Consider the following 13,148-nt stretch of genomic DNA (forward strand, 5'->3'; position numbering starts at 1 on the left):
AAATTTCCTTCTAGATCATCTAATCTTTGCTTAGACGTTTATAATTTAGATATTCGAAAAGAACAAAACATGGGCTCCTGGGTGGTTCAGTCAGTTAAGCCTCCGAGTCTTGATTCCGGCTCAGGTCATGATCTCAGTGTCCTGAAATCAAGCCCTGCGTCAAGCCCTGGGTTGGGCTCCATGCTCAGTGGGGAGTCTGCTTGTCCCTCTCCCTCTGCGCCTTCTTCTGCTCATGCTCAATCTCTCAAATAAATAAAATGTTAAAGAAAAAAAAGGAACAAAACAGAAGATAACCACATAAATCTCCCCAATTTTCAACATTACACCACAAAACAGCTAGTACTTTCTAAGAAGGGACAGAAGTCATCCAGAAGCAGGACTACCATTTACAAGATGTTTTCAATAATTTCCTTCCTGATCTGCAATCTAAAGATCACAGCTGGAAGTTCTCTACCTGGTTTTAATTACTTTATAATCTTTAGAAGGACAGGAGCCAGTGAAACTGAATCCACTTGAGAAACAACCTTAAAGACTCTTAATTCTTTGAATTATATTCAAAAGTCAACATCCTTTTCAACTAAACAAAGTCATGACCTCCTAGGGCAGAGAAACAGATAAAATGTTATTTTTTCTGCACTACCAGGGCCTGTAAAATTTCTACCCATCTTTAAAGCCTAGCTCAAGTGCTACCTCTTCAGTGCATCTGTTTGCCTTTGTAAGAATTATATTGTAAGAATTAGCCTTTCTCTCTTCCATGTTTCTGGGCACATTGGGAACCTCCCAGCAGCCCCCCCTTTTTTTTACCAGATAAAACATTTTATTTTATTTTTTTATAGAAAGATTTTTTAAAATATTTTTTATTAACATATAATGTGTTAGGGGTGCCTGGGTGGCTCAGTTGGTTAAGCGACTGCCTTCGGCTCAGGTCATGATCCTGGAGTCCCGGGATCGAGTCCTGCATCAGGCTCCCTGCTTAGCAGGGAGTCTGCTTCTCCCTCTGACCCTCACCCCTCTCATTCTCTCTCTCTCTGTCATTCTCTCTCTCTCAAAAATAAATAAAATTTAAAAAAATTTTTAAAAACATATAATGTATTATTTTTTTCAGGGGTACAGGTCTGTGATCCATCAGTCTTACACAATTCACAGCGCTCACCATAGTACATACCCTCCCAATGCCCATCACCCAGCCACCCCATCCTGCCCACCCCCCTCCACTCCCGCAACCCTCAGTTTGTTTCCTGAGATTAAGAGTCTGTTATGGTTTGTCTCCCTCTCTGGTTTCATCTTGTGTCATTTTTTCCTCTCTTCCCCTATGATCCTCTGCCTTGTTTCTCAAATTCCACATACATATGAGGGAGATCATATGATATTGTCTCTCTCTGATTGACTTTACTTAGCATAATACCCTCCAGTTCCATCCACATCGTTGCAAATGGCAAGATTTCATTTTTGATGGCTGCATAATATTCCATTGTGTATATATACCACATCTTCTTTATCCATTCATCTGTCAACAGACATCTAGGCTCTTTCCATAGTTTGACTATTGTGGACATTGCTGCTATAAATATTGGGGTGCACATGCCCTTTCAGATCACTACATGTGTATCTTTGGGGTAAATACCCACTAGCGCAACTGCCGGGTCGTAGGGTAGCTCTATTTTCAACTTTTTGAGGAACCTCCATACTCTTTTCCAGAGTGACCCAGCAGCCCTTATTATGGTATAATGATGTACGTCTCTCATTTCTTCTGTATCTCCTACAGCACAAAGCATAGTGTCTGTAGTAAGAGTAGAGTACATGTTTATGATACTGAACTTAATGATAAAGACCTTATCTTTTGCAAGTGGAAAAGATGTTTTCACCACTGTTAGTGGAAGTATAAATTGATGGAATCTCTTTAGTAGGAAATTATATATCTTTCAAAAATGTAAATGCACATACTCTTAGATTTAGCGATTTAACTCTAGGAATCTATTCTACAGAAATATTCATAGATGTGTAAAATACAAAAGTACTCATTGGAGCATTGCTTGTAACTGCTTTAAAAGTTGATAAAACCAGAGCACCTGGGTGACTCAGTCATTGAGCGTCTGACTCTTCATTTCAGCTCAGGTCATGATCTCAGGGTCGTGAGATTGAGCCCTGCATAGGGCTCTGCGCTCAGCAGGTAGTCTGCTTGAGATTCTCTTTCCTTCTCCCTTCCCCTCTGCCCCTCCCCCTGCTCATGTTTGAACTCTCTCTCTCTCTCTCTCTCTCTCTCTCTCTAAAATAAATAAATCTTTAAAAAAATATTGATAAAAACAGACTATCCGTCAACAGAGGAATAATTGATTAAATGGCATAATACGGAGCAATTTAAACAGTATGATGTGGACTACTATGTCCTGATATGAAAAGATAAATAGAAAAAGCAAAGACAACATATGTAATGAAATTGCATTTATATTTATGAAAGAGATTACCTCCAGGGAGTAAAAATAGGATAGCTAGGCGTTCTGGAAATTTTAGTGTTCATTTTAGTCCTTCTATATTTAAGGTTTTTTTTTTTAACATGGGAGTGAATTATTTAATGTATATATGTAGATATATATAAAATGTGTATATATGCACACATGATAATACTATCTTTTGTATGCTTAGTATTTGTGCTTTCTGAATACCTTCATTATTCCATGTTTCCAAATACTAGATAAAAAAACAGAATATAATTAATAGAATTATATGCACTAACATGGAAATATGCTCCAACATATTGTTAAGCAAAAAAAGCAGGTCATAAAATCACATGTAAATTATAATCCCATTTTTGTTTGAAACTACTTTTTTAAAAGATTTGTGTTATACTTAGAACAAATTCACAAAGAATGAATGCTAACCTATTAAAACTAGTTACTTCCAGGCAGTGGAATTGGAAATAAAAATTTTCATTCTTTTACCCTTTATACTTTTGTATTATTTCAATTAATCTTTCTTATATGTACTACTCCTGTCATTAGATAACAATAGACATCAAGCAGTCAATCAATCATTCTCAACTCTTGTCATTTTTCTTGGGTCTTTCTGCCTTAAAAAATAGTTCGCGGTGATTTCTCTGCAAACAAGAGAAGGAGCAGATATTGTTTGGACAATAAGGTGATTAATATGGACTGAAGCCTTTACCCCAGGCAACAGTGTTCAAATACATTTGACCCAAGTGAATTTTATTTCATATGTGTACGTATAAAAGAATAATGTGAGTGAGAATTCTTTAAGAGGTGTACTTTAAGCAGCAGTCATTGCTTCAATCTTCTACACTCCTTCCTGATGAAACAATCTAATTGATTGACTATTCTGCCCATCCCCAATACCTGAAGCATTCTCCCACTGACCTGCCTCTCATTTTGCTCCACTTAAAAACTCTAAACAGCATGTGAGCTTCTCCTATCTATAGAAGTCTTTAAGGACCTGCTCAAGGGTGCCTGGGTGGCTCAGTCGGTTAAGTGTCCAACTCTTGGTTCCAGCTCAGGTCAAGATCTCAGGGTCATGAGATTGAGACCTGTGTCGGGCTCCATGCTGAGCATGGAGTCTGCTTGGGATTCTCTCTCTCCCTCTGCCCCTCCCCCTGTTCAAGCTCGCTCTCTCTCTCCAATAAAATAAATAAATAAAATCTTTTTAAAAACGGGCGCCTGGGTGGCTCAGTCGTTAAGCATCTACCTTTGGCTCCTGTCATGATCCCAGGGTCCTGGGTTGGGCTCCCTGCTCAGCAGGGAGCCTGTGTCTCCCTCTCCCTCTGCCTGCTGCTTCCCCTGCTTGTGCTCTCTCGTGCTCTCTCTGTCAAATAAATAAATAAATAAATAAAATCTTTAAAAAAATAATTAAAATAAATACATAAAAATATTTTTTAAAAATTTAAATCTTTAAAAAAAAATTCTTTAAGGACCTGCCCAGATCTTACTTCTACCTTAAGACTTTCTTAGTTTGCCCCAGGCTAAATGTAGCCTTCCCTGTTATGTTCTACTATTTTACTTCTTTTTTTTTTTTAAAGATTTTATCTATTTATTTGACAGAGAGAGAGATAGCGAGAGCAAGAACACAAGCAGGGGGAGTGGGAGAGGGAAAAGCAGGCTTCCTGCAGAGCAGAGAGCCCGATGCGGGACTCCATCCCAGGACGCTGGGATCTCTACTATTTTACGTCTATTGGTACTTCTGCCATTATAGTCTTGGTTGTATCATAGGCGTTTTTTTGTGTGTGTAGGGGTGCATACTCCTACTATATTGTGAATCTCTCAATATTAGAACATAGCTTAATTAATCTGATTATCGTATGGCATGTTTCTTTACATATAGTAAGCATTTAAGAGATCCTATTTGAGATTCTTACCTGGGATTGTGCAGGTCATGCATCCCAACCACTCAGCACCTCCACGCTCACATTACGTAGGGTCATTTGTGTGCATTTCTAAAATGCAAGCAAAAACTTATCAAGTGAGAAGCTTATGTACAGAAGTACTCTCTCCTTAGCCGTAGTCTGTGTCCTGCAGAAAACATCCCAGAATTATCCCCTCCCACTTCTGCTTTTTTCACTTGTCTTATCTGAAACACTGAGGAGTGATTCACTTCAAAACTCATCCTGTAAAGTCAGATAGCAGTCAAAAGTGTGGAGTTTCATCTATCATCATCAGAAACGAAGAAAGAGGGAAGAGAAAGCACTCAGCAGATTTCCTACACATACTTCACAAACTTGATTGTAGGTAAGTGTGAGAACCACACAGGATTTGTGGGGACCTCCAGACTGGTGCTGAGGCCTTCAGCTACTGTCTCAGGTTTTTGGTAAGAAACCCTACTTCCACCTGATAACTCATGCTACTTCTGCTTATTACCAGTAATGGTTTGAGGGTCATTATCTTCTCTTCCCCGCCTTCCTTCCCCAAATTTTATTTCTTTTGTTTTGTCTCCACATCCACCTTTTTCTAAATATCTCACCTTCTATTTATCTTCATTCTTCATATTTTCATTCTAGAACTAATAGTGAATTTTCATGCCATTTTTTTCCTCTCTTAAATTGGCTGTTTCTCTTTCTGAACTTTGTTCCAGCTTTTCACAATAGTTTTGCTCTTCAAATCAGTTGCCTTTATGTATATATATTTTTTCTCATTCCATTTTCCTCTTTTTTTTTCTTTTATTCTTTTGTTTATTCCTTATTGTTACTGACTCTGTTGCCCTATTGTTAGTATTTGATTCTGGAATCTACTTTCTTTTCCTATTATAATTGAACTTTAGTTTCAGGATTTTCTTTATCCTTTTAATTACTTTTGGCCGATTTAGTATTGAAAACTAAAAAAGAAAGAAAGAAAGAAAGAAAGAAAGAAAGAAAGAAAGAAAGAAAGAAAGAAAGAATGAAAGAAAGAAAGAAAGAAAGAATTCTGCCAATCTTAAATGTAGAGGTATCTTTCAGCCAAAACACTTGGAGAAATGTAAAAAGTGATCTTGTCCATTCTGAAAAGCTTTTAAGACTGATTCATACATACTTTCATTTCAAAACAGATGATATGTGATATTTAAACTATAGCTCACACCAATGACTCTATTTATATTGGAATTTTACCCTTTTCAATCTTTTTTTTAAGATTTATTTATTTATTTTAGAGAGAGAAGAGAGAGAGCACAAGGTGGGGTGGGCAGGGGCACAGGGAGAGAATCTCCAGCAGACTCTGTGCTGAGAACAGAGCCCAACTCGGGGCTCGATCTTATGACCCTAAGATCATGACCTGAGCCAAAATCAGAGTCAGTCACTTAACAGACTGAGCCCAGGTACCCCTCTTTTCAGTCTTTATCACTTCAGTCTGTGCAGTTCTCCGTACCTTTCCCTTTATTAACAATACCAAAGCCTGGGGGCACCCGGGTGGCTCAGTCGATAAGCGTCTGCCTTCGGCTCAGGTCATGATCCCAGGGTCCTGGGATCGAGCCCTGCATCGGGCTCCCCGCTCAGCAGGAAGCCTGCTTCTCCCTCTCCCACTCCCCCTGCTTGTGCTCCTTCTCTCGCTGTGCCTCTCTCTGTCAGATAAATAAATAAAATCTAAAAAAAAAAAAAAATACCAAAGCCTTTTTAGTTCTGTGGTTCTTTGTAGTGGAAAGAGTATTGGCATGACAGACATTGGACTTAAGATCTTAGAACCCTCCTAGTTGTGAATATGTGACGGTCCCTAATTTGCCGAGTTTCCATGTCAAAAACTGCAAAATAAAACTAGAGACAAGAGAGATAATTGCTATGTTTCCTTTTAGTCCTAGCTTCTCTGATTCTATCCTCCTCTCAATGTTTTATGGGTCTCCATATGACTACATGTATTGGAGCAGGACAGTGGATCACGGTAGCTGCCGTGCACAACAAAGAAAGAAAGGATCCTAATAAGACTTGAATATTTGCGTGAATAAGGCTACAGAGAAGGAGAAGGAGAACCACTTCTTCTTTTTTATTATTTTGTTGACTCGGTTATTTTAACTTCTGCTAATCACGTAAGGCCCTACGACAGCATTTGGTTAGCTCAGCAGAACTAATTCCAAGTCACGAAAATATTTTGGGACTCTATGAAAGGAAACACAAAATGCTATTATAGCCAGTAAGAATTGGAAACTGAAAAAAGAGAAGTTAGAAGAGACAGCATATTTAATGGATTAAATGGATAAGAATAAGAATTTTAAAATTAGTTGAAAACCAAACCCCCCAAATGAACATCCATCCACTGAAGTAATCTTTGATCCTTATGTCATATAAGGCATTGTGCTAACTTCAGTAGAACAAGCACTTAAGAACTAGACTCATTTTTACCATCATGAAATTTAAGGCCAGAGTAATAGATAAAATAGCCCTGGTAATAATTATAACACAAGACAAAATGCATCACTGCACAGAGAATATGAAAGGAGGTTCAACACATATACATACAAATTTAAGAGGTTAAAGAACTAATTTCTGATTGAGACTATAAGAGGAGATTTCAAGGAAGAATAATATTTGAGCTTGTTTGAAGAATGGCTAGGATTTCAAGAGGCAGAGATTAAGGATGCAGGACAAAGGAGTTTAAGGTGAAGGACGTAATTCCAGACAGAAGTAAACAGCATTAGCCAGAATAGTGAATTGTTCAAGAAAGCTATAGGGTAGGGTGCATTTACGGGAGTCTTCGGAATTAGGGGAGGGTAATGTCACAGAGGCCAAGAGAATGTAGAGGTGGATGCAGACAGTGAGAACCATGTTTGGATTTGTTATTTAGAGGTAATTTTAGCACCGTGATAGGGCAGAAGACAAATTACAAGGGGTTAAAACATTACAAATTACAAAGGGTAAAAAGTGAGTGGTGAGAACAACAGACCCTGAAACAAGCTAGCATCCTTGAAAAAGACAAACTATGCTAAAAAGAGAGAGAGAGAGACTTAAGAAACATAACGTTCTGATGCAAAGTGTGATCCTAGACTGGCTATAACTGTGGACAAATCAGCTATAGAAAATGTTTTGGGGACGGTTGGAAAAAAACTAGATGAAGACTGAGTATTCCTTAAGGTACAATCTTACTGCATAATGTGGAGACTTGCTGAAAAAGGAAAGCAGTTTATACAACAATATGCATGCCAGTTCATAGCAGCATTATTCACAAGAGCTAAAAGATGAAAGCAATTCAGATGTCCATCAAGAGATGAGTGGAATAAACAATATGGTGTTTACATACAATGGAGTATTATTTAGCCTTAAAAAGGAAAGACATTCTGACATATGCTACAACATGGATGAGCCTTGAGAACATTATGCTGAATGAAATAAGCCAGACACCAGAAGACAAATGTATGATTTCCATTTGTATGAGATGTCCAGAGTAGTCAAATACATAGTAACAGAAAATAGCCTGGTAGTTTGCCAGGGGCTGAGGGAAGAGGGAAGTGCGGGCGGAGCTGTGTCGCATAGAATTAGAGTTTCAGTTTTACAAGGTGAAAAAGTGGTAGAGATTAATTGTACAATAATGTGAATATACTTAACACTGCTGAACTTTATACTTAAAAAATGGTTAGAATGGTAAATTTTGTGTTATGTGTATTTTGCCATAATTAAAGAATTTTTAAATATGCACAGAATAATCAAATTTTGTTACATTTTGATCAAGAAAAATATGCATACATATATACACATATGTATATATATGAATATATGTGTATATATTTATGAATAACACTGAAAAAAACAAACAAGAAAGAAATGACGGGTGATGAGGGAATCAATGCTGAGAGGGTAAACAACTCTTGAGAAATCTGAAAGCAAAAGGAAAAGATGAGGTTGTATCTGAAGCCATAACTGGGGGCGCCTGGGTGGCTCAGTCAGGCTTCTTGCTCAGGGCGAGCCTGTTTCTCCCTCTGCCTGCCACTCCCCCTATTTGTGCACGCGCGCTCTCTCTCTCTCTCTGTCAAATAAATAAATAATCTTTAAAACCAAACCAAACCAAACCAAAACAAAACAAACCAAATAAGCTAAATGGACAAACAATAACTTCTAGAGCAGAGGTTCCCAGCTTTAGACCCATGAAAGGGCTTTATGAAGCTCCATCACCACTCAAACGGTATGTAAGATTTTAAGTTTACATATTCTCGTTTCTGTGAGGGCAGAAGGTCCATCCATTCCCTCCACCAGACTTTCAAATGACTCACTACACAAAAAAAGGTGTAGACTCAGTTATGTCTTTATTTTCTTTAAAAAAGATTTTATTTATTTGAAAGAGGCAGAGATAGTGAGAGAGAGCATAAGCAAGGAAGAGAGGGAGAAGCAGGCTCCCTGCTGAGCAGGGAGCCCGATGTGGGGCTTGATCCCAGGACCCTGGGATCATGACCCGAGGCGAAGGCAGACCTTAACCAACTGAGGCACCCAGGTGCCCCCAGTTATTTAATAGGGAACAGCGGGTGAGGAAAGGAACCAGGGCAGACTGAGACATTGGAAGTGCGAGAAAGAGGAGAAATATACACTGATAGAGGACTTCCAAATGAAATTATGATTTTGATACACATTTAAATTGATATGGCAGATTTTAACGATCACAGAATGTTTCTGTGTGGTCCATTGTGAAGTGAAGTCAAGGAATACAAACTAAAACAGGGGCCTTCGGGGGCACCTGCGTGGCTCAGTAGGTTAAGTGTCTGTCTTCGGCTCGGGTCATGATCCCGGAGTCCTGGGGTCGAGTCCCGCGCCGGGCTCCCTGCTTGACGGAGAGTCTGCTTTTCCCTCTCCCTCTACCCCTGCCTGTGCTGGCTCTCTCTCTCTCTCTCTGACGAATAAATAAATAAAATCAATAAAAAATAAAAATAAAACAGGGGCCTTTGTAGTTCTACAGAGGGTTATAATTCTAAGGATATGCTTTTTAAAAAAAAAAGATAGTTTTAATATTTTTGTTTATATTTTTATAGAAGTTTAGCAATGGAGGCTTTCTCTGCTGATAACGATTCAACTGACCTACCCTCACAGCCCTGGTATGAACCCCAAGTCATTCTCTCCATGATCATTCTCAGCCTCACTTTCTTATTGGGAGTGCCAGGCAACGGCCTAGTGCTGTGGGTGGCTGGCTTCAAGATGCAGCGGACAGTGAACACGGTTTGGTTTCTCCATCTCACACTGGCGGACTTCCTCTGCTGCCTCTCCTTGCCCTTCTCCCTGGCTCACTTGGCTCTCCAAGGACACTGGCCCTATGGCTGGCTCCTCTGCAAGCTCCTCCCTTCCATCATCATCCTCAACATGTTTGCCAGCGTCTTCCTGCTGACTGCCATTAGCCTGGATCGTTGTCTCTTGGTCCTCAAGCCAATCTGGTGCCAGAATCACCGCAATGTGGGGACAGCCTTTGCTATCTGTGGATGTATATGGGTGGTGGCTTTTGTAATGTGTATACCTGTGTTCATGTACCGGGAAACATTCACTGTAGACAACCATTATATGTGTGGCTACAATTTTGGTCTCTACAGCTCATTAGATTATTCAGACTTCACCATTGATCTCCTGGAAAATGGGTCTCTTGACAACTCCATTGTTCAGATGCCTGGAGAAATGGATGATAGATTAGAGTCTTTCTCTTTACAAACAAATGATCTTCCTTGGACAGCCACCACTATCCTCTATTCTCAAACATTTCAAAGACCTTCTGGAGAGTCACTCCCTATGGATTCAGCCAAATTATCTAGTCAACATCCATATTATAATTTATTTAAACCTCCTGATGAGGTCTCATCTATAATCCCCAGTGGGTTTCCCATTGAAGATCACAGAATTGACCCACCAGATAACTCTGATACTTTTCTCTCTACTGATGCAGAGCTTTACTCTGGTACTTCCACCAATTCCTTATACGCATACGAGCTAACCCAAGATTTCCAGGATGATGATTTAGGCCAGTTTTCATATGACAATCAAGTACTAACACCCCTGATGGCAATAACCATCACTAGGCTAGTGGTGGGTTTCCTTCTGCCCTTTATTGTCATGTTGAACTGCTATGGCCTCATTATCTTCCGAATGCGACGGGGCCGCTTCACCAAGACTCGGATCAAAACCTTGCGAGTGGCCATGGCTGTGGTGGTTGTCTTCTGTGTCTGCTGGGCTCCATACCACGTCGTTGGAGTCCTGTCACTGTTTTTTGGCCCAGAAACTCCCTTTGGAGAAGCTCTGCTGTCTTGGGACCACGTGTCCATTGCTCTAGCATCTGCCAATAGTTGCTTTAATCCCTTCCTCTATGCCCTCCTAGGAAAAGATTTCAGGAAGAAAGCAAAGCAGTCCATGAAGGGCATTCTGGAGGCAGCTTTCAGTGAAGACCTCACACACTCTACCAGCTGTCCCCAAAGCAAAGTCTTTTTGGAAAGAAACAGCGTCAGTACAAATGTGTGACGATATGGAGCCGTTGACCCAAGCAGAGGTTCTTAGGTATTCACCCAGTGCAACATGTTTCTAAAACAACGAGGGATATCCTGAGCAGGGGATTTCAGAAATCATCAAAGAATCAATCCATAGGTTCTCAAAAGTATGGTCCGAGACTAGTGGTATCAGTGTCACCTGGTAACTTGTTAGAATCACCTAGAAACTTGCTGAATCAGAATCTCTGGGGGTGGGCCCCAGCAAGTGTTTTAACAAACTCTCGTTTCTAATAAATGATACAATTAGAGAATCAGTGTATAAATTAGTCTATTTTTATCCCAAACTAAGCCATTGAGATCAATGAGAACCTAGTCTGTTTTAAAATGATTTTTCCATCATGCATTTTTTTCTTTAGTATTGTACAAATCCCCTCCCAGATTCAATTTAAAACCGTTTCATCTAGTCTTACCTGAGTGAAAAATGATCATTTCTTTATGGCTTTGTTGTGGTGGTGGTGATGTTTTTCAATGAAAAGAAGGTGCAAAAAGAAAAAGTCAATGAAAACAAGCAGTTATGAGACTGAGCCTGGAGCAGAGTACAACGTCAGATGTCTGCTATTTGCAATACTCCTGGATACAGGACATGGGAATTCCAAGTTTCCATTATTACAACTAAAGAGGCATCTACTGTGTAAAGATGGGCTGCTAAGGCATCTGAAAAGTGACTCATAAAATGGCATGTAAGCTGCAGTTTGGGGAGTTTTCTATTTGTTTACTCAATCTGCCCATTGATAGAACCATCTCTTGTCCATTCCCTTTCCTAAGCTCCTTTAGGGTTATTCCTCTCCTGGCTCTAAATCGTCTTCCATATTAGACTTTGTGCATCTAATAACCTCTAATTTCATAAGATTCAAATCGTTCTTCTCCTCTTGCTTGAAACTAATATTCCCTAAGACACTCATTTCCAATGAGAAGAGAAAGAGGGTGGAGGATGGAGCAGTAATCCTTGAATTCACTGCATAGTGACTGAGTACCCTCCAGGAATACCATCCAACTTTGTTTTTGTTTTTTTTTTAAGTTTTTATTTTTTTATTTGCGAGAGAGTGAGAGAGAGAGAGCCCAAGAGGGGGGAGGGTCAGAGGGAGAAGCAGACTCCCTGCTGAGCAGGGAGCCCGATGCGGGACTCGATCCCGGGACTCCAGGATCATGACCCGAGCCGAAGGCAGACTGCTCAACCGACTGAGCCACCCAGGCGCCCACCATCCAACTTTGTAAAGCATGGCTACACATATGTATCATTCACCAGGTATATCTTTAGGTTTTCAAAATTAATTTTTATCTTTCCTAAAGCAATATAGATGCATATAGTTTAAAGAGAACCCAAGGCTTATAATGAAATATAAGACGTTTCCTGCCCCTCTCTGCCCGACCAATCTCTCCTCCCACTCCCATCTCCCAGAAATAATACTTGCAACAATTTTAGACATTTCTTCTGATATTTACCATAAATCATGTGATTATGCAACTAGTTTTCATATACATGATAAGATCACTTGTCTTGAAAGATGAATTTATCCACATTCGTATTTTTTGCTTATCCATCATCCTAATATTCATTAATCATCATACTTCAATTTGCTCATCACCACACACTTTCTTCTATTCTGTGGATCCATTCTAACCATACATATAGCTTTCCTTCCATCCTTTCATTAAAAAAACAAACATTATTTAACTCTAACACCTTCTCTTTTGTCTGTGTATATAAACTTTATTGTGTTAAACTTCTAAAATCTCAGGTTTGTTTGTACTACAATATAGCCTCACCTAAGCGGAATATAATTATTTAATCTAAAAAAAAGAGAGAAAATGAGAGATTTTAGACTTGCAAGCCACGATTATTTGTTCAGTGATTGAGGTGAGGCTCTAGACTATAAACAAGTAATAAAGTACTATGTAGAAAAATTGCAAATCACTGGGAAGTCTTTCAATTGTGAGGTAACAATGTCTGACATGATGTAAAATTCGCACTGTCACCTTCCAATGTAATCTTCTTATATATTTAATATGAATAAATGCTTTCTTTCTTGTGGTTCCTTGCAAGACTGAGATTCATGGATCCTCTTAATTGTTTGACATTCAGAATATGTCATAATCTCTAAATATACAGCAAATTAATCTCATAGTGGGTAGCTGGAGGCTTGCTATAATGGCAATTAGCTAGGCTCTTGGAAGTCCCAACATATCTCACAAGACCCTGGGTGTAAGTCCCAAACTCCTGCACTTAGTGTACAGGA

The 13,148-nt window shown here is 39.3% G+C and overlaps 1 protein-coding gene across 1 annotated transcript; it reads left to right on the forward strand.

Annotated features, from left to right (window-relative positions):
- Positions 1-4,589: 4,589 nt before the first annotated feature.
- On the forward strand, positions 4,590-12,887 carry C3AR1 (complement C3a receptor 1). Its single transcript, XM_028121145.2, has 2 exons — positions 4,590-4,733; positions 9,421-12,887. The coding sequence occupies exon 2, from the start codon at positions 9,431-9,433 to the stop codon at positions 10,883-10,885; it is 1,455 nt and encodes a 484-aa protein (XP_027976946.1). The 5' UTR covers positions 4,590-4,733; positions 9,421-9,430; the 3' UTR covers positions 10,886-12,887.
- Positions 12,888-13,148: the final 261 nt, after the last annotated feature.

The sequence above is a fragment of the Eumetopias jubatus genome, unplaced genomic scaffold, assembly GCF_037043125.1.
Source record: "Eumetopias jubatus isolate StellerSeaLion01/CBP00866 unplaced genomic scaffold, mEumJub1_p1.0 scaffold_8, whole genome shotgun sequence".
NCBI classification, from domain to species: Eukaryota; Metazoa; Chordata; class Mammalia; order Carnivora; family Otariidae; genus Eumetopias; species Eumetopias jubatus.